Source organism: Pholis gunnellus, assembly GCF_910591455.1.
Source record: "Pholis gunnellus genome assembly, chromosome: 3".
In the NCBI taxonomy this organism is placed as follows: Eukaryota; Metazoa; Chordata; class Actinopteri; order Perciformes; family Pholidae; genus Pholis; species Pholis gunnellus.
In genome coordinates, this window is record NC_136529.1 from 7790644 (window position 1) to 7815698 (window position 25055).

Below are 25055 nucleotides of genomic sequence, written 5' to 3' on the forward strand. Positions count from 1 at the left end.
ATTACAGAATGTGCTTGTCGATACACATAGTTTCCACGAGTGAGGCTGTAAAACTACAAATACTCACTTTCATAATGTGCATGCAAACCATCGAGCAGATCCACTCACTAGCATGGGCAAAGCTTTATTATGGTTACCATGGACATGACATTGCCAGAGGAGCAAACTGAGCCAAGGGCTTATCTAGGAAATACAGTAGTGAAGGCAAAGATAGCGATGGAATGCATTCAGTGCTGGTGAGGAGTAAAACTGTATCATTTTTGTCCGAAACATGCAATCTTGTGCTTTTACTTTTAAAGGAATTTAAGAGGTTTGTTCTTTCTGGGTCTATCATACAGTACTTCAGATCAGATTTCTGGAAAACTGCTTGAATGAAAGAATTTTCCACAACCAGTGCCACTGTAAATCCTGGCATTACCAGGATGCAAATGGAAACACAAACAATAGTATATTGGCAGACAGCTCTCCCCACAAGGCCAATTATGAAACAATCTAATTAAGTGGTTAGCATGCTGTCTTCACACCGTCTCTCTCTCTCTCTCTCTCTCTCTCTCTCTCTCTCTCTCTCTCTCTCTCTCTCTGTCTTTTTCTGTCTATGTTTCTCTCTCTCTCTCTCTTTCTCTTTATCGCACACACACCAGCAGTTGATACAAGTACACGTACACACACACACACGCACATCCGTTCAGCAGCTATCACACACCGACACACGAGGCAGTCCATCAGTGGGTCAGTGGAAGACGGTTGCCATGGCAGCACATCCCGGGCCATGTTGCCGCATGATCAGAAGTGTGATGCTGCTGAACCAGCCTCCTTACTCGGCTCTGCATTGCATTGCATTGCCGCCTGCACATGTATGCTGCTGTATAGAAACACAAAATGGAACAGTCCCGATCCCGAGACGTCCCCCCCCCCCAAAAAAAACACCCTGCTGTCACCTTGTAGCAGGACAGGCTATTTTTGGTTCACCTGCACCTCGTCTTTATCCACAATATGTATTCTACTGTTTATGCACCAGCTATGTCGAAACTGTGACTTGTTCTGTGTCATGTGTGAGGCCACGAACAGCACGTGGTGCCGCCATGAAATCTTAAACAGTTGGCTGATGAATAAAACATCTTATTGAAATTAATCTGTACTGTACTGTGAAAGAGATTTGTGTCTCCTACAATATACTTTATATCATATCTATACCACATTCTTTATTGAAAGTAAATAACTACCTTACATTTGTAATAAATGCACTGTTAATCACCTTATATTTGCATTTACCTCCAATTAGCACTTGCTCTATTATAGTAACAGCTCTCTGTAGTAGTTCTGGTGGCTACACTATCACTTTACTACTGTTTATAATGTCCCTGAATGAAATGAACAAATTAATAAATGAATGAATGAATAAAGTAAGAATGTATCTCAGTCATTATCTATCCATCTGTCTGTTTGTCTGTCTGTTATATAACAGGGTAGAGAGATACATGTATACTATTACAGTTTCAACAGGCATGATGTATTGTTAAAAGTCCCTCTGCATAGTCCATACAAATGAAAGCAGCTGTTATCAATATAAAATCTATACAATAAACTGACAGTACACTACTTGCCCAGCACCAAACGTGGAGGAGCATTTCGCAGCTAACTGTGCACTACATTTCTCTCAGGAGTTGGTAGAGACCAAAAACAGAGCTAAAAGGAGTCATCAGTTGGCCAGAAACAAGACTTCAAATTCATGCTAATGTTGCTCTGTATCTGCTAGGTGTTACTAGGCAACTATTTGCTAACATGTTCGTCAAATTGATTTCATGAAGAGATAAAAACAGTATACAGTATGTTACAGTATGTTACAGCTTGAACAGCTGCCCCAACTGGTCAAAGAAAATCATGTTAATGCAGTTATAACTGTATGAATACCAGCAGCAGTAGGTCTAAGCTTGGCTACTGTCTGGACCATGAATAGCACTGAAGCTATATGACAAGAGCAATAAAGTCGACCAAACACTTTGATACATCTCGCGATTTTCAAAGTGACTTTCAAAAGAATGTTTTTCTGAAATTCTGACACACGATGGATTATTTGTGATCATCCATCACAGGTGCAGAATCAAAACGTCAAAGTATTCTAGTGTTTCAGGTTTTAAGAGAGGTTGATAGAAGAAAACATGTGTTGTGGAACAAAAACTAGCAAAAGTGAGGCGTGACTTCAGCTTTCTATGAGGCTTTGCAGTCATCAATGGCTCTGTATTGCCGCTGTAAGTGCCTTTCGTTGCTTCTCTCCTAGGTCAGCCAAAGAGTTTGGAGCCAAACCAAATGCTGACAGATATTATATTATCTATTCCAATTTAAGGGTTTTTAAACTGTTAATCTTCCAAGATAAAACGTAAATCTGTCGGACACAATCATCATGTTCAGGGAGATGGGCCTGCTACAAACATTAGGCTTGCATTCATCCCATCAACTAAATGACATTATGGAAAAAACAAGTAACTTCGACATGAAAAGCTAACCTGCGCTTACATATCCTGCAGCTGAGTGCCTGTAAAACATCAACCATAATTGACTGACCACTAAAATGACACTGAGTGCTCAATAGTAGTCACAATTTATATACCAGATATGGAAAAAACCAACCATACACAAGCAATATAATCTGATTACTGCTCCAGTCGTAAACCAGGGTTTTAAATGGGGCTGGCAATAGGATGATATCATACGAGTCGTGGTGAAACTTTGCCAACATGTTTTCAAGAATATAACCACAGGAAGCAGTTATGATTCTTGACGTGGTCAGACGTGGTCGCGGCTAAACAAAGTGCCACCTCAGCACTCATGAGAGAGAAAACAGTCGCTCGGTGAGGAAGTGGAGCTCATTCTCAAGCAATTAAGTTAAATGAGAAAAACACTCTTGTTATATCAAATGGTACCCAACATTTCAAGCAGACACAGTGCCAACTGAGGGCAAGATGGGCAATTATGTACAGTTCTAATATTTCACTGCACACAACTTTGGCCATTTCAGTTTAATCTAAAAGTAATCCGTTCTTTCTACTATGAGAGCAGTTTGAAGATGTGTACTGAAAGACTGCTGTATATAATGCAATATAATGAAACCGTCCTGTAATAAATACTTCCTATGTGAAACACTTTTGTGTCAGAAAGGAGGTGATTTTACTCTATGGTAAACTTTGAAACATTGAATCAAACTGTGTGTAAGGTGAAAGGAGTTGCTTGTAGTGACAAACCCTAAGATATGTCACATCCTACACAGCAGAGGTTATTAGCCTCTATTAACTCTTTGTTTATGACCTGCAGGAGCCGCTCTGAACTACACAACTTCCAGCAGCAGCCAAACGTTTTCAGGGAACAAGCTCCTATAAACCACTACCTACCTACCTTGCACCAAACTGCACACAAAGCCAGTGACTAGTTGGTGATGAAAGTTGAAGTCCTAAACATTTTTCTCAAGAGTTGCTGAAGACCAAACCGGAGCTAAAACGAGCGCGACCATCGGACTCATGTTGGTCATGTGACGATTCATATTTATGGCGTCACAGTGTCTACTGGATGAGAAATAGGACAGTTATTAGCTTACAGCCTTATGGGCCAGTGATATCGTAGAGGTTGTGTATTTGTCAGTCGATTGGGCAACTATTTGCTCAAGTAAGTTGTCTCTGAGATCTTACGATCTCTAGTGTCCAAAAAGTGACAATGCACCTTTACGTACGGTTTTATTTATTGTAGATCTGAACTAGTAATAAAAGCAACTGGTTACAGATGAATAGTCCCAGCTTCACAGGAACAGCAAGGCTACATTCATTATGAATAAAACAGGCTTCTTAAATACTTTTTTTCCTGAACTGGGCCAAACCAGATTATCATTAAGCAGCGTGTGTTGCTGTAAAGATGGAGGAGCTTGAGATGTATGTGGCATCAGACTATTGACAAGGCAGACACACTGTAGCAGTGATTACTGTCAGTGTGTACACGTTTAGCCTTAGATAGCCAGTGCTGTCTGGTGTGGCTTAATTAATCAATATCCATTAGACGTGGAGCATTGTGCTGTAGTTCCATCCGTTAATGACACATAATGACACACAGGTCTTATACGTGATTCAAGCGTTACGTATTGAAAACCATTCTTGATTGTCAACAAGTCTCACTCTACCATTCAGATTGAGTTCATTATATTTGGGGCTTTTTTTTTCAGATCAGTGAAATGCATGAACATGGGAAAACTGGGGCAAGAGAACAGAAGTGTAAGAGAACAGAAATTGCACTTCACCATACAGTCGATTACCAGCTGGTTTCCATGGTTACGCAGGAGGGAGCCTGATCTATTTTCAAGAGCTGGCAGCTAATGGCTCTCAATGAGCCGGAGTGTGAGCGTGTGACAAGGGATGTACAGTAGAAATGCAAATGTTACACAGAATTTGCAAGAGGGGACTGCGAGGAAGAAAATTAGAGCAAGTGCCTGCTTCAAAAACCGGATTATAGTTATCTGCACCAAAAGGTTGTTGGTATGAGGGAGGATTAATCCTTGACAGAGAGAACAGCTCTCCAGTATTCCTGCAGGAAGGAGGCTTTCCACTGAAACTAATGCAATGCAGACCACCAAAGCATGCAAATTAGAGGGGTTCCCGCAGTGTTGTATCTTCCAAATATAAGCATGCAACCTACTCAAGGTCAGGGAGAAAACAGCCCCCAGTGTTTCCATGTATTGTTGTGTGTTTGGCAGCCACAATAGCCTGTAATAACTCTTCTGACATTTCTGTGCATGTACCCAAACACACCCATAATCCTCTTGGTGTATATGGTAATAATCTACAGCAGGGGCCGGTTGTACCCATCAGGGTGTCTCACAGCTTGTCTCCTTGAAAGCATGTTTCGGGACTGTTGACACTGAAGGCCTAACGCTGAGCATGATGATGCATATTTAAAAACACGGTTACGTAAAATGATTAGGATCTTTGGTGCCTGTGGTGTTGCAACGCTCACCTCTCACATCAATTTGAACCTCCACAGTAGAGCTGATGCCGCGAGGGACAAAATGCAGGGCAGATTTAAATGGATTTCAAGTGCACGGATGTTACTGTGAGGAATGGACCCATATGAGATAATCCCTGTTTAATCCTAACCTCATCAGGTTTCTGATGTCTGATCTGATTCACCTCCCTCCAAACAAAATTATAAACCGTAACACACGGAGCTAGTCGTCCATTTTCATTTAATACAATGCTTCTTTTTTGAATCATTCTTGGTAGCAATCTTATGTCGTTCTGATTCTCCTCAGCTACAAATTTTGGCGAAACTTTAAATGACCCATTTCACACTTTTCCTTCGTTGCTCTAATTTTTACTCATCTAAATGAGTCTCATTTCTTTTCTTATCCACACTGTAGTAAGAACGTGACCCGGCTAGCAGGGACTAGTGAGCGCTCCAGGGGCTGAGTTTAAATCCCACTGCATGTGCAACAGCGATAAAGCTGCTAAATCAAACTGGAGGACTGTCCTGGATTCTTTCTCTCTTCCTCTCACTGTCAGCTGTCAACTTGGGAGAGGGAAGTAGATAAAGACACACAAGGCATGTGAGAGGAGGAAGGCAAGGGTGAAGGTGAAAAATGCCAATAAGGAGAACAACAGGAAGAACAAGAAGAAGGAAAAGAAGAAGAAGAGTGTGAAGAACACAAAGCACAGGAAGGCCAAGAAGAAGAAAAATAACAAAATCAAGAAGAGCTTGAAGAAGAGGAAGGCACAATAAAAGGAGAGTGTGAAGAAGACAAAAGACAGGGAGGCAAAGAAGAAGAGGGTGAAGAAGACAAAGAGGAAGGTGAAGAAAAGGATGAATAATAATAAGAACAGCAGGAAGAAGACAAAGGTCAGGAGGAAGAAGACAAAGGTCAGGAAGGTGGAGAAGAACAATAACAACAATTAGCAGAGCGTGAAGAAGGATAAAACAAGGAACTGTAGGAGGCGGCATTCCTGTGAAGAAAAAAAACGAAAGTATTGTCTAATTGAAGCTATTTGTTGCTTCTTAACCTGTTGACAAAATCTTCAAAGATTCACAAGCTGAACAGTTTCTACCTGTTAGAGATGAGGGAGCATTTACTGTGTAACAGAGGACACCTGATGAGTTCAAGTCCTCCCGTCAGTGAAGAACTTCTCTCACTGTCAGCAAAAACAGCCTCCGACAATGTCATGGGCACTGTGAGAAATCCTTTCAGAGCGAGAAAAAAGCAGAGACTGCTGATGAAAGCTCTTTGATGCTTTTTGCAAAACATCAGATAGCAACAAAGCAGAAAGGCACGATGTCTGCACGAAGAGACTCACGAAACCACTGTTGAATGTGAAAATGCACAGCCCCTATGCAGCCCAATTAAAATGCGGGAAATGCAGAATGCGACAATGAAAAGCATTTGCAGCAGGACACCCATCAGCTCACTGCTTACCGTGAGCAAAACGAAATATGACAACAACTTCTCGCTGACCTTTTTAAAGTCACAAGGTGGGAGGCCTAACGGACAAACCAGCATGCAGCCAATCTGCTGTCACTGATTGGTTCATGTTGGTATGGCAACAAGAGGTTTCAACCCCATCTTCAGGTGCTCTTACCCGTTGCCCAGGTTGTCGTCGTCATCCGGAAGGCTCTTTCCTAGAAGGTCGCTGTCACTCAGGTAACCGGACTTGAGGTCGGCGTCGTCCAACCCTTCGATGAGCTCAATGCGAGACGTGCCACTGACGCGGCTGGAGCAGCGAGCCGGCATGGTTTGGGCCGTGTACTGGGAGCCGGTCTTACTCCCCTTGTATCCACCGCCCGTGGAGGACGGGGCATCGCCCGCCTGAAGGCGAGGGCTGGACTGGCCGTGGCGCCAGGAGAGAGGCGACGAGCGGTTGGACAGGCTGGATATGCTGTGAGCGTTGGCCTCGTCGCTGTCGTAGCCCACATTACTGCTGTCCATACAGCTAGAGCGACACACGGGGGGGGAAAAAGGTCAGTGTGTGTTATGTTCATACACATTTAGCTGACTTTCTTGTCCAGAACGACACAAATGCGACCAGAGCACCCAGTGAAACGTTCTTCTCGATCTGTCCTTCAAAGAAAACCCACAGTGGCATCGAGTCGCTGACGCCCCAGATACAGCAGTTGTGTCGTGTCGTCTTCCGGGACTAAAACTAGAAATGTGGCCTCTTTGAACCCAAAGACAAAGAGATGGACGATCCGATATCCCCATGTTAACATGGCAAAGAGTATCTCTCTCTGTCTCTTTGTGCAACACATTCACACACACTCCAAGGACTTTGCTTTGCACGACTGTGCTGTCGTATCTATAGCCACCTTTCCATTATTCTGAGGAGAGTATATCACTCCTGTAAGTGGGTCAGGGTTAGAAATGTCCTCCAGATGGCCGCGAGCGTCTTCTGTGTCTGCCGATTACGTAACTAACTAAGTACCAACTCACCCAAATAAATATTGCAATGGCTACGACCGTGGGAGTATTTTTACCCATTGTTGATGGATAATTCATCAATATAGAGGCTAACTGGTGCCACTCCAGTACTGAACCTGACGGAGGGACAATTTTTACTCTCATTGTGGAAGACATCTGAATGATTGAAGATAATTATACAACATAACTATATACTGCTGAAGATAACAAGATGTCTCGTCAAGCATCCAATGAGAAGGTCTGGCCAATAGCAAGGGTTCAATCGCAAGATTTCACATAGAAGATAATGGATGGAGTTGATATTGATTATTCATTCATTAGGTGGCAAAAAACATCCAAACAGAATGGCAGATACACAATTACCGCCATTTGACCAGCTTTTAAAGTTGTCGTTTATGTGTTTTCAAACAACGGCGTAGTGTCACATTCAGCAGACTGAGAGAAACATGATTATTTAATACATTTAAGTTTATCATTTTATTGAACTTGTAGCTATGGTTTTGGTTTGCAAAAGTCTCAGGCTTTCTTCATCAGCTTATCAGTAACTCTGCCATCCATTTGATGTTGGCCGGGTAACTTACAAGTGGTTAATCAGCACTTTTCCTTTGCAGGAAACAGATGCCTACAGGGCATAATGAGAGCAGCGTAGACTCACCTCTACAATAGTAAACTTGGTAAAAAAGAAGCTTCATGAAGATGCAGAATTGAGGTAGAATTGATCCTGTGTTCATATAAAAAATACTCCTAAATGGAGGTTTAAAGAGATAAAAGCAGATTGTTGTTCCTGCTTGCATTCATGCTACACAGGCTATTACATATCAACTTGTATGTCCAAATGAAAATGAAAAGACCTGTCCTCCACCAGTGCCTTATGCTGCTGTTGCTGCAACAATTTCCTGTCTGGGCCTTTTGCCTATGAGAGCTAAACAGAGAGATTCTTAGAATGAAGTCATGACCACGAAACAGAGACGGGCTATTTAAGAAGGATGGAAGCCAGATGTGCACCAGGTGGCAACTCTCCAAACTGTTTACACTTTATTGCCGTATGTATCGATCCAACGAGCTTTCTGTTGCTTGTTCACATGTGTTTTCTTTTTTTCCCGGTTTAAACGAAAGACAGAATATTGCTGAGGGTTTTATGACTTCATGAGCAAAACATACACTGCCTTTATTGTTGTTGTGTGATATAGCCAGTGGTGTGGGAGACAGCATTATGAGGCAATATAATGTCCTAAGAATGCACTTACCTGTGACTGAGCTGAGAACCCCGCAGACTCGACATTGTATCCTCTAAATTCTGGCGGAGGTCGAGGACGTTCTGCACGGTCCGCTTCCTCTGGGACTCAGGGTCTGTGGGTCAGTCATGCAGAACAAAAGGTTATAAAACATTTAGTGTGTCAAGATAAAACTCAAGACACAAGCTGCTGTTTCACTGCGGTTTGTGTTGGAGTATTACGAGAATTCATGCACGCACACACACACACACACACACACACACACACACACACACACACACACACACACACACACACACATTTCTGCCTCCACATGCATGTGCTCTGCAATATTTGTGTCTGGACGGATGTGACAGGTGTCTTCTTTGTAAGCATATAAACAGCGTACGTTCACATCATTAGGCAGACAAATTTCACTCCATGGACTCCCTCACCATGGTAACCTCCGCTCTACCCCCGCCTTCTGCACCGACATGGTACATCCTGAAATACTGAAAGGTTGCCTCTGACTTCGATTGACCACCAGGGGGATGTATTCTGACATTCATGCCACAGCAGGATGTTTTTCAAGGAGTTTTCCTTTCTCTCCAGAGCTCCTGTGTTATCGAGCATTAACTCAGAGCCGTTCAGCTGAAGCTGTCCGGCTAACAAGCAGCTGAACTGCAGCCAGACGGATTTCTCTGCAGGTCAGCTTATTTGGACAGAGCTGCGTGCAATGTAAAGTGTGCAGCCAGTGGGTCATGACTGTGTCAAATCAATATTACATTACAATTATGTTGTTGTGTTAGCTGTGCCATATGAGAGAAACCACCCTGTCTTAAAACAAAATGAGAAAGGGCTTTCTACTGCAATGTGGGGAGCTGTGAACCCCTTGGGAAGAAATAAATTAACATTCAGTGCATTGACTGGAATAGCTGGAGGAGAGGGGAAGATGTCAGGGGAGCAGACGTCAAATAATGGGCTGCTCTCATATTAGGATGTTGAACTCATTCACAGGGTGTATAGAGGGCATCAATATCACATGCAAATATTTACACACAGTTCGTACATGCAAAACACATTCACTAAATGTCCTTCTTTAAAACCAGCACGAGAGATAGGAGTCCAAAATCTGCAATGAAGCTGAAGGCTTGTTTATAATAGAGATATTGATACATTAGCTGGTTTCAATAGCATCCAAATACATCAAATGTATGGCCTCAATGAAAAAACAATAAATCGTCATCTGGAAACGTGTGTACCCAGACAGTACAACCCAATATACGTGTAGAGTATTGAACACCACAGCATTTTATGATTTATGAGCCACCCTAAATGAGATATTGCGTTAATGTTAAATATTATATTGGAAACTTGTCTGGGCTCAGGTTTTATTATTAGCTTCTTTGAGCAGGGATTCTTTAATGCAACTTATATACTTTATATAGTAGCAGACTTTTCTCAGGGCTTCTAAGACCTATTACAAATACAAATCTAATCATCAGTGGAAGTCATTGGTCCTTCTCTTACGAACCCATCGCTTCATTCACTATTCACCAACAATTATTTACACTGAATAGTTTAGTCTTTGCTGAGCATTACAGAGAGATGTTTTCATCAGTGACTGTCACATGACTGCTCTGCATTTATAAAATGTGATGTACTGCTTTATGGGATTTTTAGCAGAAATTAGACACAAACAGATAGTTAAATAAATGGTGGACACTGAATACAGCTCAGTTTTTAGTGAAGAGGAAGTGATTTCATACACAATAATTGATGTTTATCAAGATTCCAGTTGTCAGAAATGTGCTCCATGTTCCGTTCAAAGCAATGAAAACATTCTGCGTTGCGTTCACAGACAAGTCAAAGGTTGTGGTTTCACTAACATGTAAACTTGAAGTCACGAGCTTCAAGTCACCGCTGATTTATTTTCTGTATTTAATCAAAACTATGAATTTTCCTTCATCTTAACAAATTGCTGCAAATGCCTAAACATAATCATTACAAGTTTAATACATCTTTAGTTGCTGAAATCATAATTTGAATAAAATAATCTGATATTTCTCCAAAAATCAAAGGTAATATGTTGCTGATATGTTCTGTATTGACATTATTGCGACATGCCATATAGGTAAATAATTTCCTTGTTATGTTAATTAAAAATTAAAACCTATTTGCTGATGCAAGTTAGTTGTATGTAAACATAATTTCTAGGAGACCTCGCTCTCCCAACTCATACTGAGATAGGAACAAGCTTCCTGTGACAGAATAACATCTACAAATATCAAGGCTACCTCAATAAAGTCCAACACTTGTTTCCACTGTAGTCCCTGAAAGTCCTTGAGTCGAGGGATAAATCATTTACTCACAGCACATTCACAAAACCCACCACTAGCCACATTCTAATTCTGGCATACTGCTAACTTATTTATTATGACTTCCTGGGAAAGTATTCAAACCTGCATCCTGGACACAGAGCGTACGTGTGTAGCACATCTGTTTTTCAGTATATACTGTTGTATGTAGGTCTGGCCTCAACCAAATCAATTCTTAGGCGACCAACACTTAGATTTTGTCGACTAATCGATTTTATCAACAGATCTGTAAGAGACAGTTTCTCCACAAAGAATGGCACAAAACCACCACTTTGAATCTTGTGTTTACTAGAGATCATAAGTTTCTTGGAAATAAGTCATTCAGCCTGAAAAAAGCATAAAAAACGACTGATTGACGAACAAGATCTTAGTTTGACCAAAACAACCGATTAGTCGACTAATCGAATAAGAGGGGGCAACCCTTGTTCTATGCATTAGTCACTGTGCAGTGACTGACAGTCCTCTGGCACCCTGCATTGCAGTGATGCCTCCATTATACAGAGCAGGACAACTCTGACAGAATACTGAAGCAGATGTGAATCGGGAAAGTCCTACGAATGATGTCACAGGAAGTGATCTACATCGACACAGGCAGATTAAAGTATTATTAAAGGTCTTTAGTTATTACCTTAAAAAACAATTTCCATCCAAATTTCCATAAACAAACAAGCCTATTAGTGAGAGGAATGAACGTCTTTATCAGACTCCATTTTAACAGCCTGTGTCATTGGATCAGAGTCCACATGAAATCCGAGGCCCTTGAGGAACCTAGTAGAGCTTTTCAGAACTTCTCACACTGCAGCGAGTGAACACAGATGGCAAAATAACTTGTGCACTTCAACAAAAAGTAACACACTCACAGTGATGTAATAGATTGCTCAATTCGATCATGCACATTGGTGACTTCTTTGACTGAGGTATTCAAATAGTCAGATATCATCAGATATTACTTACCTATGGGTTTTCATGTTAAAAAATGTAGCTTTAAACTTACTGTGCCTTTAAGAGGCAAGATTTCATGACCCTTCCATGCCTGTATAGCTTGATATTCTACTCATATTCTACTACGATATAGCTGTGGGCCATATATGTTTGAGATCTTGCATGACAGATCACATATAATTACAATGCAATGAAGTTTGCTCGTGCCCTTTTTCCAGGAGTCCTGCTGTCTTTTCTACTCTCATCTTCAGCTTTCTATCTATCGTTCTAATGACCTGGATGACTTTTGTCATCGTGCATTCATCATTTTCAAGAATCGTATTTGGGGCTCGTCCGTTTCCATTTATTACACGGCAGAAAAGAGGAAGAAGACTTCATTCAAATAGAAGTTGCAAGTATTTAATGAGATTATCAAACCACAAAATAAAAGCATGAAAGCTCCACTTGATCTGAACGCAAGTGTTTTATTATGCCGTATTATCTGCAGGCTTGTCTTGTGATGAAGACGATGTTCCACTACTGTACGACAAGCCACGTGCACAAACTTAGATGGCGAGCTCAATAGATGAGCCTGTTGACTACGTTTTTAATTAATGTCATGTTGGTAAACAAAGAGGCCCTCTATGGTCATGAATAGCATCCTTTCAGCCATCTTATAATGATATATGCTGCAGAAACAGAGCACTTTATTAAGCTGGCCTCAAATGTATAGCAGACTATGAATAAATGGATCTATTTATAGTAGCAAGGCTGCCCACATGCTGTCAGGACAAGGACAATAGTTCCAGTCCACTATGCAGAAAAGAGTGCTCAGCAAATGTTGCCATGAATACAACACATTAATACATCATTGAAGATCATTTTCTCTAATCTTGCTGATCAGTTTAAGTCAATAATCACTGTTGTGACTGTTGCATCACCATGTTCTATTTCCTGGTTTTCCTTTCTTGAGCACAAAAGCACTTGTCAAAGGCGCGCATTGGATTATCATCTTAAATGATGATAAATAATTCATTTAGGTAATAAGTTCCCCTTTTTGAGGAATAGCGACTTTGAATTGATCTTGAAAGATCATAGAGGTCAAAGTGTAACATTGAGGAGAAAATATGCATCAGCTCGAGGTTTTCTGCTGCAATTAGGTTAATAAAGCAGACGTGGGTGTGGTGCCGGATTCTGCAGAGCTTTTAGAAATGTTGGTTGTGGTTTCACACCCAACCCTAATCTTGTTGTTGTTTACAGTTGGTAGTTGACTCTAAGTGTGACTAACATGAGTGATAGACGTCCATATGGGCTAATGAGGCATGAATAACGGATTAAATCACCACGGATTTGTTCATTAAGATGCAACTGAGAACATGCTCTGCTGCAGATATGGAGCAGTGGAATGACAAATAATTGAATAGTACATGCGATGCTTGTTGGTGTGTAACATGCTTGAACCAGATTTGTCAATGATATTTAGGAATATGAATTAACACAAAGCTCTCATGCTCTAATCTTCCTGTTCTTTAAATTAGAAAACCTGCTCTCAAAAGTGTCATCAGAAACCAAAACATTGACATAAGAAAATGCAGTTTTATGCATTAAAGGGTGTAATGTTCAGTCTCTCTTTCTATACAATAGTTACTACAACAGATATGAGGTCTGAACTGTAAAATAACTCAAATCTAAGAATAACCTTGCAGTGAAAACAGAGGAAAACTGAATTCTGATCAGACCATAATTAGATAAATACAACACCTGCAGCTAAACAAGGAGGCATGCTTTGGTATTCAAAGACAATATGATGGAAGTCATCAGAATCACCATGATGTGATCAGTACCCTTATTATTCAGCTCTGCCTATAAACCTGACCTACACCTCCAGAGAAAGAGCCATTTTCTTTTCTCTTTGCACCGCCGCGTAAACCATCTGTCAGCGCTCTACAGATGAATGGAGCTGCGAGGAGGCTAAATGTGTTTCTGTGTGCCTAAAATGAATTCAATATGGCATGCCTTCTTTCCCCATCTCCCTTTTTATGGGAAGCGTACGTGGAGGAGTGGATGAACCCTGGAGTGCATCGGCACATGTTGCAGCAAACCCGAGCTCGAGAAAAGGAGATCAGTTCGCTGGTAATAATCCCCAAACCCCTCAGGCTTTTTTCATGCACTCAGCCGGCAAACGCTATGATAGAAAGCAAGCACGGCCTCAGACACCTCAACGACATGCTGGAGGAATAAGAACAATAGAGCATCACTAAAGCTTTGGCATTTTTACGTAAAGCTGAATGGTTGATAGGAAACCAAACTGATGCAGCATTCGATGAAATAATATAAAGAGGAGCATGCTTTGCAAGCACAACAAGCATAATCTTCTTCGTCGTCAAACTGCATTAAATCCGCTCTAGGGTGATGTGGGTCTGCAGGAGCAAGCAGGTGCCGTGTGGCGGCTGTATCGAAGGGGGCGTGCTGCCGAGAAGCACAGACATCTTACAAGCGGGGCGTGTGGTTTGTAGCACATGGTCGCCACACATACTCTCGGGGCCCTGGGGTGGTACAGGTATCAAGAACTGCTCTGCTGTACTCACCCAACATCTGACTGAAGAGCAGCTGCTCCAGGTCGCCCAGCACCGTCACCACCAGTTCTGGGTCCACCTTCAAGAAGGGCTTGTCTCCCCCTTCCTCCCCTTGGCCCTTGGAACCGGACTCCCCTCCGGGTCCGGCTCCCTGCTTCTTAGCGTTGGCCTTCGCCTTGCTGGAGAGGATCTCGTCATCTGACTTCCCGTCCTCGGGCGCCTTGCTCAGGGGCTTCACCTCAGCGTAAGGGGCACGAGGTATGCGGCTCAGCTTGCTCAGAGGAGATGGAGCAGCCAGGGGGCTGAAGGGCTTGGGCTTGCCCTGGAACAGCGAGTGTTCCGATTTGGATAGGTTTCGAGAAAGAGGGGCAGCCCCTCCGGCACTGCTGCCCACCCCTGCTGTCTTTGGCTTGCCCATCTTGGACTGCCCTGCTCCGGGCTTGGCCATGTCATCACACCACTTGGGCTCATAAAGGTGCAACTTCTTCTCGGCGTCAGTGAGTACAGCCAGGTTTGTCATGGACCTCTGCTTGCGGAGATTGGAGGACACTGGTAGCCTGCCCTCAGAGCTACCCGCCCGGTAAACCTTCAGTTCACCCCTCTGTGTGCTCTGGGGGACTCCAGACTTTGCCCTCTTGGCTGCCATACCAACTCCTTTGCCATCTGCTTGGCCGTATGCCTTTGTGCTATCCGTCCTTTCCATCTTCAAGTCTCCTTCTCTGCCTTTCACACTATTTCCAAGCATGCCTCCTGCATGAGACCATGTAGAAAAGCATCAGCGAGGGAGAAAACCGGCTTCTGTATCAAACCCTTTTCCTTGTGCAAAAACATACATAAAAATGCTTCCTCTAAGGCAATCCTGCAGCCTTCTCTTTCTTCCCTCCGTCTCCTTCTCTCCCTCTTTTTCCTCCTTACAGGCTGCTGCAGTTGCAGCTGTTGCAGTGCTGCCCAGGCACTCCCTTTCTCTCCTTCCCTCCCGTTCTCCTTTCCTCCGATTTTTTCCACCCTCCTCCCTTCAGCACACTCTCCTGCCGCTGAGCCGCGCAGCAGCGGAATGACAGCGACAGCCGACGCATCAACGCTCCCTCCTCCCCCTGCTCTCTGCTGCCTCTGCCTCGCCTCCCACTTCCCTCCCTCCCATCATGCCTCCTCCTTCCCTCGTTTTTTTCCCTTCGTTTAAAAGATGCTTTGCTGTGTCTCTGCAGAATATACGAAATGCAAGCGAGCGATGAGAAATGATCATCTGTGTATCTAAAAACCAGGAGCCATTCTCCTCTAATGCACCATGTTTTCCCACCATCTCCTCTGATTCCTTTGTTCTTCCCCTCCCCCTCCATCACCTACAGTGCTCCCTGTTCAATACATTCAACATGATGCATGATTTGTGATGTTAGTGGACGTGTCGTTAATGTGTATAGATGCACATTCAGATTTGTAATTCCAGGCCATGGCAGAAATCATTATCACTGTCAAAATCCCACATACAACAACTGGAGCATCCAGATTATCTCTTGATCCTGTCTGAGCTTCCTTACGGTATCAATTCCAGATTAACAGACGGATAAATCATATGGTAAGAATCAGCAGTGCTTTACGCTATAAATGGACAACTGTATTCTTCACAATGATGACATTGATGTTAAAGGCTAATGTACAAATAGTGTTATTGAAAACTAAGAAGAAAATGTATGCAGTTTGTGTCCAAAGCTTGAAAGAAAAAGAGAACACTTGGCTTAAAATCCCCAAAGTGTGTCGGCCAAATGGGTGACTTCACTTCAGCAGACTGAGCGAGCAACAAGATGTGCCAGTGTAAGCAAGAAACACCCAAAACCACACTTTGGAAATATCTTCAAGACAGTGTGACACACACAGGATTTTGTTTGATTGAAAATCTAGTCACATCATTTTCAGCCATGTTTTTTTTTGTTCTTTTGCTTACAAGTGGAATCATAATTTTAAGATATTCCCTACGGCCGTCTCTCAGGAGGCTAAAGGAGGCTCTGCAGCGGTCGCATGCAGTGCTGCTCCATGGAAACCACCCTCTCTCTCCGCCCGCATGTCATCTGCAGCAGACCTCGGCGCTCTGCTAAAACACAGCCGGCAAAAAAACATGAACCTTCTCCATAAACTACTGTGGTACAACCCCCATGTTGTTATGTGCTCATCAAATAAAATGTCTTCATTAAATAATCAGAATACAACAATATACCATTTGTTTTGCTGTTCCTATTAGGTGAATGAGTTGCTCTTTTCCACAACACAGCATGGCTGATTACAAGCATGCTAGCTGGTGCTGATCCACTGGATATGACTGAGCTGTTAGCGACAATGCCCAGAGGGTCCCGCTCTGACACCCACAATGGGTTTGCACCACACTCCAATGCTTTTTTCAATGCTCATGGACCAGTGAGGTGGTTTGATCTGGCAATTAGTTTCTGGAAACAATGGCATGTCTTGTTCCTCCTCATCACGAGCTCCAAGGCTCCCCTGCTGACTCCAGAACAACAGACTGTGACCTTACTCCCATGATGCATTGAATAGCTTAATTATTTTGTGGAATAAAGGTTTCTTGATGAATCATAAGATAACTAATTCCGAAATGCCATATTTACTGCAACCGTTTGATGTTTTCCTGGGACATCCATGCATAAGGTTTGCAGACAGAAAAGCTGACTGCTGAGCCATATTCGATTAATATCAAATAGAACATGAACTAAAATGTCTAACGTGGTAAATAAACGTAAGCAAATAAATGTAACTATCCGCATGTGAAGAGGCTACTGCACAAGTAGGCCAGCGTTTTCAAAAATGTTGTGGGCTACTTTTAAAGTAGGCCGATGATTTTAAATGAATTCAACAGAGATGTTCATTACATTAAATAGTGTTCATATTTACACCATGCCTGAATAGACTCAATTCTATGTGTCGGCCTATTGATCAGTATAGTTTTTTGTCTATTACCAAATGCATATTTTTTTGTTTCACCCCATCACACAGTTTTAAAAGAATGCATCATATCTAACAACGGGGTCAACCAGACCTCATTAGGGTAAAAGTTGATGTTCCTTCTTTGCTCTGAGAAGTTTCCTAAATCACTCCTAAGTTCTGACTTCTTGCTAGAGACGTTTAGGCTAAGTTAGGAGCTCTCTCAGAGAACTATGTTTGAGAATACGACCCCTGGATTTCAGTTGCTCTTGTGAACTCACGAATTGATGAATCCTATTGACTTTGATGATCCCCCGAGTTTTATTCTCGCGCCACTATGAGGCTGACATTTCTTTTTCTTTGTTAAAATGTCTCCACAACTAATGGATGGATTGTCATAATAAAATTTGGTAAACATATTCATTGTCCCCAGAGCATGAATGCCAATGACTTTGGTTATGCCCCGACATTTCCTCTAGGACCACCACGAGGCTGACATTCGCTGGTTTTGAGTAAACGTCCCGGCAACTTATGTAGATAAAAATGTAGAAACTCTCAAATCGCCACCACGTCTAAGGAGAGGGGAAGGGTGGAGCTGCATCTTTCATTTGGTCTTTCACATCTGGGTCTGATTCCAACTCTCCAACTGGCCAGCTGAGTAATTATGTGTGTGTGTGTGTGTGTGTGTGTGTGTGTGTGTGTGTGTGTGTGTGTGTGTTCATTGTGTGTGCATGGAATGACAGCACAGTTACACAGCTGTCTATTATATATTTCCCTGGACAGTGCATGTGATCATTTTGGGGCTTTCTCAGCTGCTATAAAGCAACAGATTCAAGAACCTCCACACATGCTCAAAGGGGAAAACCACGGAGCACATCAATGTAGGCCGAAGCATGGTGTTAAAGGCATGTGTGAAGATTGTGTTTGTGGATGACGTCGAAGTCATGTGGTAATTATTGCTATACAAAAGCCCCTCGATAGAGATCTAATAGAATCATTGTGTTGCAGGAATGCGAGCAGCCTGAGGGTTGAAGACTGACTTGAACAGTTATGAGAGTTTCTTCATGTGCTGAGCAAATAATCCCTTCATGATGAACTCAAGCTGCTGGAAATGATAGAAGAGGTAAAACCATCTTGTTTAAACATTTGAGTGATTAATTGGCTGTTTCGTACGAATCCTTGAGAGGTGAATCCTCCCTTCTGTGAAACTTTAATCATTTTAAATTTAAGATCCTAACAGCGCCCTATAGTTTCTGCAGATGTTTCCTACTGAATGGAACCATTATTAATACAACCCTATTTTTTGTATCTTCCAGCTAGTTGAAGCTGGATGACAGTTGAAGCTGGATGACAGCTTACAAAGACACATCTCTCTGCTATGGTCAAAAACTGAATTTAAGCGTCCCTCTGGTCCGTGCAGCGGGGACAAGAGGAACTCCCAGACAGGAGGTGAAAGCCGATCCTCCCATCAAACCACTCACTCGATCTCCCAGTCCTGCATCTGTCCACCCTCAGCTGAGGACAGCACAGTCTCTTGTCTCGTCTCTCCCTGAGGAGGCTGGCTAGAGGCTCTCACCCCTCTAAGTCATTATGGTAATTAAGAACACAGTTAGAGGGGTTTATAATAGCCCTGGTGCAGTTACATGAGGTCATTTCTCAAAAGTCTGCATGTTGGGTGATCAGGAGCGACAAATATATCAGATATTTTAGCCAAAATGACTTGTAAAGTCATTTAGGCTTTGAACATAATGCTGCTGGGATAATGCCCAAAGAGGGTCCATTATCAGAAAGAAATGGCCGGTGGGAAGGCCATGTTCTTGCTTCTGCTGCCTCCGTGGAGTCCATCAATTCCTGATTATGAACACCTGGAAGGGCATTATTCCACCTATACCATGGTCACTTGCCAAAGAAATAAAATTAAGACCACAAATTCATATTTCCATGCGTTTTACAATCAACATGTTCTACAGCGAATGGGATGTGAGACGATCACTTATGTGATACTAATTATCAGTAGTTCACAGGGGCAGTGTAACTTACTTCTTGCAGCTTGTGTTGCCACCCTGTGGTGTTCAAAGGATGAGGCTTTGAAGGACTAATGTCAGTGATAAATATGAGAGATTCAGATAAATTTTTCTCATTTAATGTAGCCAGTGCATTCATTTAGAACAGACGGATTCACTGTAAGTAGGTGTCCTTTAATATGAATTAATGGACACCCTGCAGCCAATCAGAGTAGAGTATTCACCTAGACCATGGTATTACACACTCATTTGTTTTAAATATTACCCTTTTAGCCATACTGGCGGCTCTAAAGAAGGGTCTTTCCGACAATACACCATTTCGATCCATTCCTGGTTCCCAGAGGATGAATCCAAATGATTTGTGTGATCCCCTGAAATAGCCTCTGGCCCCACCATGTGGTTTTGGTTTACATGTCTCAATAACTATTGGAGGAATTGCCATAAAAATGCACATTGATCTGTCATCATCATCAAGTCAAGATCATCAAATCTTAGCACGCTAACACACTAAAGTAAGGTGATTAGCAGTTAGCATTTAGCATAAAGCACTGCTGTTTCCAAGTACAGCCTTACAGAGCTGCAAGCATGACCAGGAGCATACCATGTAGTTTTATTTTAACTCTTTTGTTTGATTATTTGAACAGATAAACATGAGTGTTTGACGGGTGTATTTCATTTATTTGGTTTGGGCAAATTTTAACATGACGAGGCCTCTGGAAAAAATATCTACAAATCTCTTGATGTGAACTCAAACAACAAACATGTTTAAGTATTAATTCTGTCTTGTGGTCACAGCTGTTACCCCCGAGTCAATAGCGTCTGCTTACTTAAATCAATATCACTTATTTAGAGTAGATCTTTAGTTATGTAATCTCTCTCTAATTGGAACTAATTGATTGAATAGTTGTGGTTGTATCTGCTGATGGTGAATTGCCTTCAATCAGCAAGGTATTCCCAGTTCCTTAAAATAATGAAATATTGACCAAGCAAATATCGTGTGTGTTTGTGTACTCGCGTCATGTTTGTATGTCAGTGTCTAAGCAACATGGCATCAGAACAAAACACTTAACTTGCAATGTTTAACACAGCACTGACAGAAATGACGTGAATATAATCAGGATGGCCCACCAGAGACAAAAGAAAACTCACTGAGGAAACAGTGCCGCATTAGCAGTGCTGTGTGATTTGAGAGACGTGATCTCTGCCAGGAATCTGTTTTCCCACATGCACATAAAGAAAGAAATGAAGCAGTTCAGGAAATCCTGATGCACATAACAGGTGGTACAGCATGAAGAGTTGGCAGCAGCCCTGGTGAGAACAACTGCCACGCTGAACAGAGTCCAGTGTCAACATTCAGCCATATTAAAGCTTGTGTGTTACAGGATGCCACATTACACAATGGGAAAAACAGTTTCACATAATAAAAGTGGTTGAATGCTGTGAACTGAGTGAAAAAGTTAGCTTTTTGCAAGATTTAAGTACATTTGTTCTGACACTACAGTGGAGGACTAGTACGCCATAAAAACAGAGGCTGAATTCAATTGTAAGCCAATAAAGTGATTCAACTTTATGGACAGCCTCCTGGATGATATCAGATATCATCCTGTTTTTATTATTGAGCATCAGAGTTTCTTTTTATTGGCTTTATTGCAGTGGTTCCCAACATGTTTGGCTTGCAACCTCTTGTCACTTGCTGCATATGTCTGAGCTGAGGTTACGTCTCTTATGTATTTTTCGGGGGGATCTTATGCCTTATTGCGATAGTAAACGGGAAAGAAATTACATGAGACAAGGAGAAATAGAGATGGGTAATCTGGTGCAAAGCAACCGGGGTCGTTGCCGTTCATTTGAATACTTTCTAGAGGACTGAAGAAGAAGAGTTTTCGATATTTAATGAGAAAAGAACAAATTTAAAAAAAACACAGGAATATTGTTTTTCTTAAAAATCCATTCCATCATCTTGCGACCCTTTCAAATTAGTCGGGACACCCAGGTACCACTGGTTAAGAGCATCATGTGTGTCTACATTCCCAGGATGGAAACATCAATGGAAGGATATTGAAAGAGACTCACCTAGCTCATCACAGCAGACCTCCATGGAGTCAGAGGAGCAGTCACTAAGATCATCGAGGGCTGGATCTGTGTCCTCATGGACCTGAAACCTGCAGGAAAAGAAAGGAACATGCAAAACACAGATTACATGTTGATGAAGTACTACTAAAAGTGGAAAATACTCATTTATTTTCTTAAACAAAGATGACAATTTCCAAGAGACAACATGAGATGCCCTTCGGCTGCATCATATTCGAAATGTGTCCTAAAAATAAACTCTGCAATGCTGCTTATCTTCCCATCTTAAATGGGTGAAACACTGCCCTCACCTGAACCTAAAGGGAGCCACAGCGGCCATGTTGACTTTTCCTGGCTCACTCCCTCTGCGTGGCATGTTGAAAGTGTGATGAGAAGACTTTGATTTGCCGCTGGTCACGCCTCTTTCTGAAGCTCCCGTGTGCTGGTAGGAGATATTCCTCACCTCTTTTTGGATATTGCCCATTCCAGCTGAAGACACCCCCGGTATCTCATTCCCATTTGCACCTTTAGTATAAAAGAGACGTCCTCTTCCGTGGCCTGACTGGACATTAGCAGAGAGCCGGCACAAGGCGTCACCCTCAGCTGCGTTGTCCACGCTCTTCAGACGGTATTTTCCAAAGGTCCAGTTTTTGTTGGTGGTTCGTCTCAACTGGAGGTCCCGCAAAGCCGTCTGGGTCAGCGTGGTGGTCCGGAGGTCCAGTGTGTCTTTAGAGCGTCGGACTTCCCTCTTTCGGATCTGAGGGCTGCTGTACGCCGAGCAGGTTCCATCAGTTCGCTCAGTCGCCGCTGGGCTTCTATGAGAATACGTGCCAGCTTGTTGCTGCAGCAAGTGGTTCTTTAAAGCTGCACCTCTCAGCAGCTCTGCAGGACCCGAGGACACAGAAGATGAAGAGTAGGAAGGCTGTCGTTTGGTTCCATGTTGATACTGCGTCGTGGGATTGGGGGTGCCGCCGTAATGTTGTTTAGGATCCACCTTGGAGAGAGGCATCATGCTTCGAGGTAGAGGAAGACTCGAGCTGACACCTGCGTCGCTCTGACTCTGAGATATGACTTTGATGTTCACTCCACCGCTCATGGTTGGTGACAGTCACTGGGCGGAGGCCTGGAGAGGAAAGAGAGAAAATCTATAGAAGAAAATCTATGCTACACATTTGACATATCACTATAATAGAAGGCAGCTTCAGAGAAATTGCACTATTACAGTTTTACATAAACAATACAAGTTCAATTAAGATTCATAGTGTTGTTTGTGCAACATCCTGATATTTGAAATGACGACACAATGACAGAAACATGTTTGACTCAAATAGTATCATCAGGAACAGGAGGTTGCCTCTTCAAGTAACTTCTTCAATACAAGTGGACTCAAGAGCTACTGCCAATTCCAAAACATTAAATTTAGCCTACTTAGATAGGTTGATTTCTTTAAACGTAGTTATTACTAAATGACAAGGATTCGAAACTTAATGCACAGGTCAGAAATTCAAACACTGTATATGTGGTGGATGAATGAAGATTGTGGTGTGCAGGTTTTCTATATGGTGGGAGGCTGTGGACATGTATCCTTTGCTGTGAAGCTCATGATAACAAGCCATCATTTTAAACTGTAGAAAATACTGTAAAACAGCTGTGCATTCCAGGACATCTGCCTCACAGAGAGGAGGTTTCTAACCACAGAGGTACTGCCTGACTAAATGTGGATGTAAGCGAGTGGGAAAGAACATCAAAGTGACCAAAATGTCTGAGAACCAGACTAGTCTCCACTTCAGATTTATCGTCTGGCAGAAACACTGCGATCAAGAAAGTGAATAAAACTCTGCCGTCAATGCGGTTTAGGTGCACTCTTAAGTGAGGAAGGGAAACAGCTTCAGAAAAAAAAGAAAAAGGTTAAATGAAGATTAAAAGAAAGCATAATTTGAATTATTCAGTTTTTAACATAAGATTAATAATCTACACAAACTCAATCAAAGCATCAGTTGCATCTCAAACAGACGCCATATGTTTGAACAGCTTTTCCTAATGTATTCCTGGTCCTCTCGCCACGACCTCCACTGTGCAGCGTGCTGTGAAAGCCAGTGGCGGGCTGACACCACTTGGCACATGCAGCAGGACAACGGCTCCTTTCAGGCCGTGCCAACACCGGCTGTCCCCACCGTGGCCCTGCAGACACCACCCCTCCTCCAAAGACATAAAGGTAAGGGCTTCATCAGGCCCTCAGCTCCATGACCTCATCCGGTCATCTAATGCTGATAACTGATAACAGATGACTATAATCTAAAGTATTAGTAACCATATCTAAAACTTTACTGGAACTCAGTCGCTGGCTAAGAAATACCACTTTTCCCCTGAATGCATATTCAGCATTATGAAACATCTCAACACCAGTGATTATTTAGGATTTACTCCTCCATACGTTTTTTTAATTCTTTACATGACTTTTTTCTCTTACATTCTATTGCTACTTTAGAAGTACTTGGCTGCACAGTTCTATGTCTCTACAACCCCTTTCAGACATCTACTGGAAATGTGGCATGTTCTTGTGTCTGAATAAACATCCGAGTCACTTTTAAGCAACAGTCACGAGGGCAATTGTACCGGGTCGGACCTAGAAAAACTTCCAACCAAAGTCGGAATTAGATGTCAGATCTGACATGATTAGTGGATTTATCGATAAGTTGAGCCCGACATCCCCCTTTAAAGGGGGATTAGAGTGTACACATGTAGTACAAATCACTTTTGAGAACGAATGAAATGATATTTTAAAATATTTCAAAAACGTACGTGACAAAGAGATTCTGATCAAATGGACCATGTAACCTATTTGAATCACTCAAAAAAATATATATACACAAAGTACTTCAAAGTACTACAAGTACTACCACAATTTCACCTATTTCTCACCAGGAGAAGCCGAGCAATGTTCTCCGTTATATCGATCCAGCCGCGACCTACGGCACTTTCACACACACACTTCATATCCAGGAGCACGAGCACAACAAACTGCATCGAACTATCGCCTCCAAATTATTCTACTTTAAACCGTTAGAAAGTTACTATTGATCTGCCACAGATATCAACTCAGCCCATCATCATAAACATTGAAACGCTCCGTACCTTTTAGATGTTTCCTGGATGAAAATCGAAAAATAAATAAATAATCCATGCCGCCATTACGTCTCTCTCCTCTGCTGTGGAAAAAAACTGAGTCTCTGACGAGCTTCTATGACGAATGAGTAATAATTTCAGTTTTGGCCAATGGGTTTGACCCATGGGGGCGGATCACAGTTTTCGATTATTTTATTGGCTTAAAATTCTGTAAACAACTCAAAGAACCAATCACTGCACTGCCCTGACTCTGCTGAGTTAAAATCTGTGGGAATTGCGCAAATCGGCCGATCACAGGCTGTGTTAGGTTCAAACACATCACGTAAAACTGAAATTCTGACGAAAATTAGCCATATTTTACAAGTTTTCATATGGCCCAG

At 42.3% G+C, this 25055-nt stretch overlaps 1 protein-coding gene across 1 annotated transcript in view; it reads right to left on the reverse strand.

The window, feature by feature from the left end:
* Positions 1–22645, reverse strand: part of nav1b (neuron navigator 1b) — a gene marked incomplete at its 5' end in the record, with an annotated part of 53106 nt that extends 30461 nt beyond the window's left edge. Inside the window, 5 exons of the mRNA XM_079186684.1 lie at positions 6606–6956; positions 8689–8791; positions 14543–15280; positions 21553–21641; positions 21861–22645. Of these exons, the coding sequence (XP_079042810.1) occupies positions 6606–6956; positions 8689–8791; positions 14543–15280; positions 21553–21641; positions 21861–22645 (2066 nt within the window). The remainder of the gene's footprint in view (positions 1–6605; positions 6957–8688; positions 8792–14542; positions 15281–21552; positions 21642–21860) is intronic.
* Positions 22646–25055: the final 2410 nt, after the last annotated feature.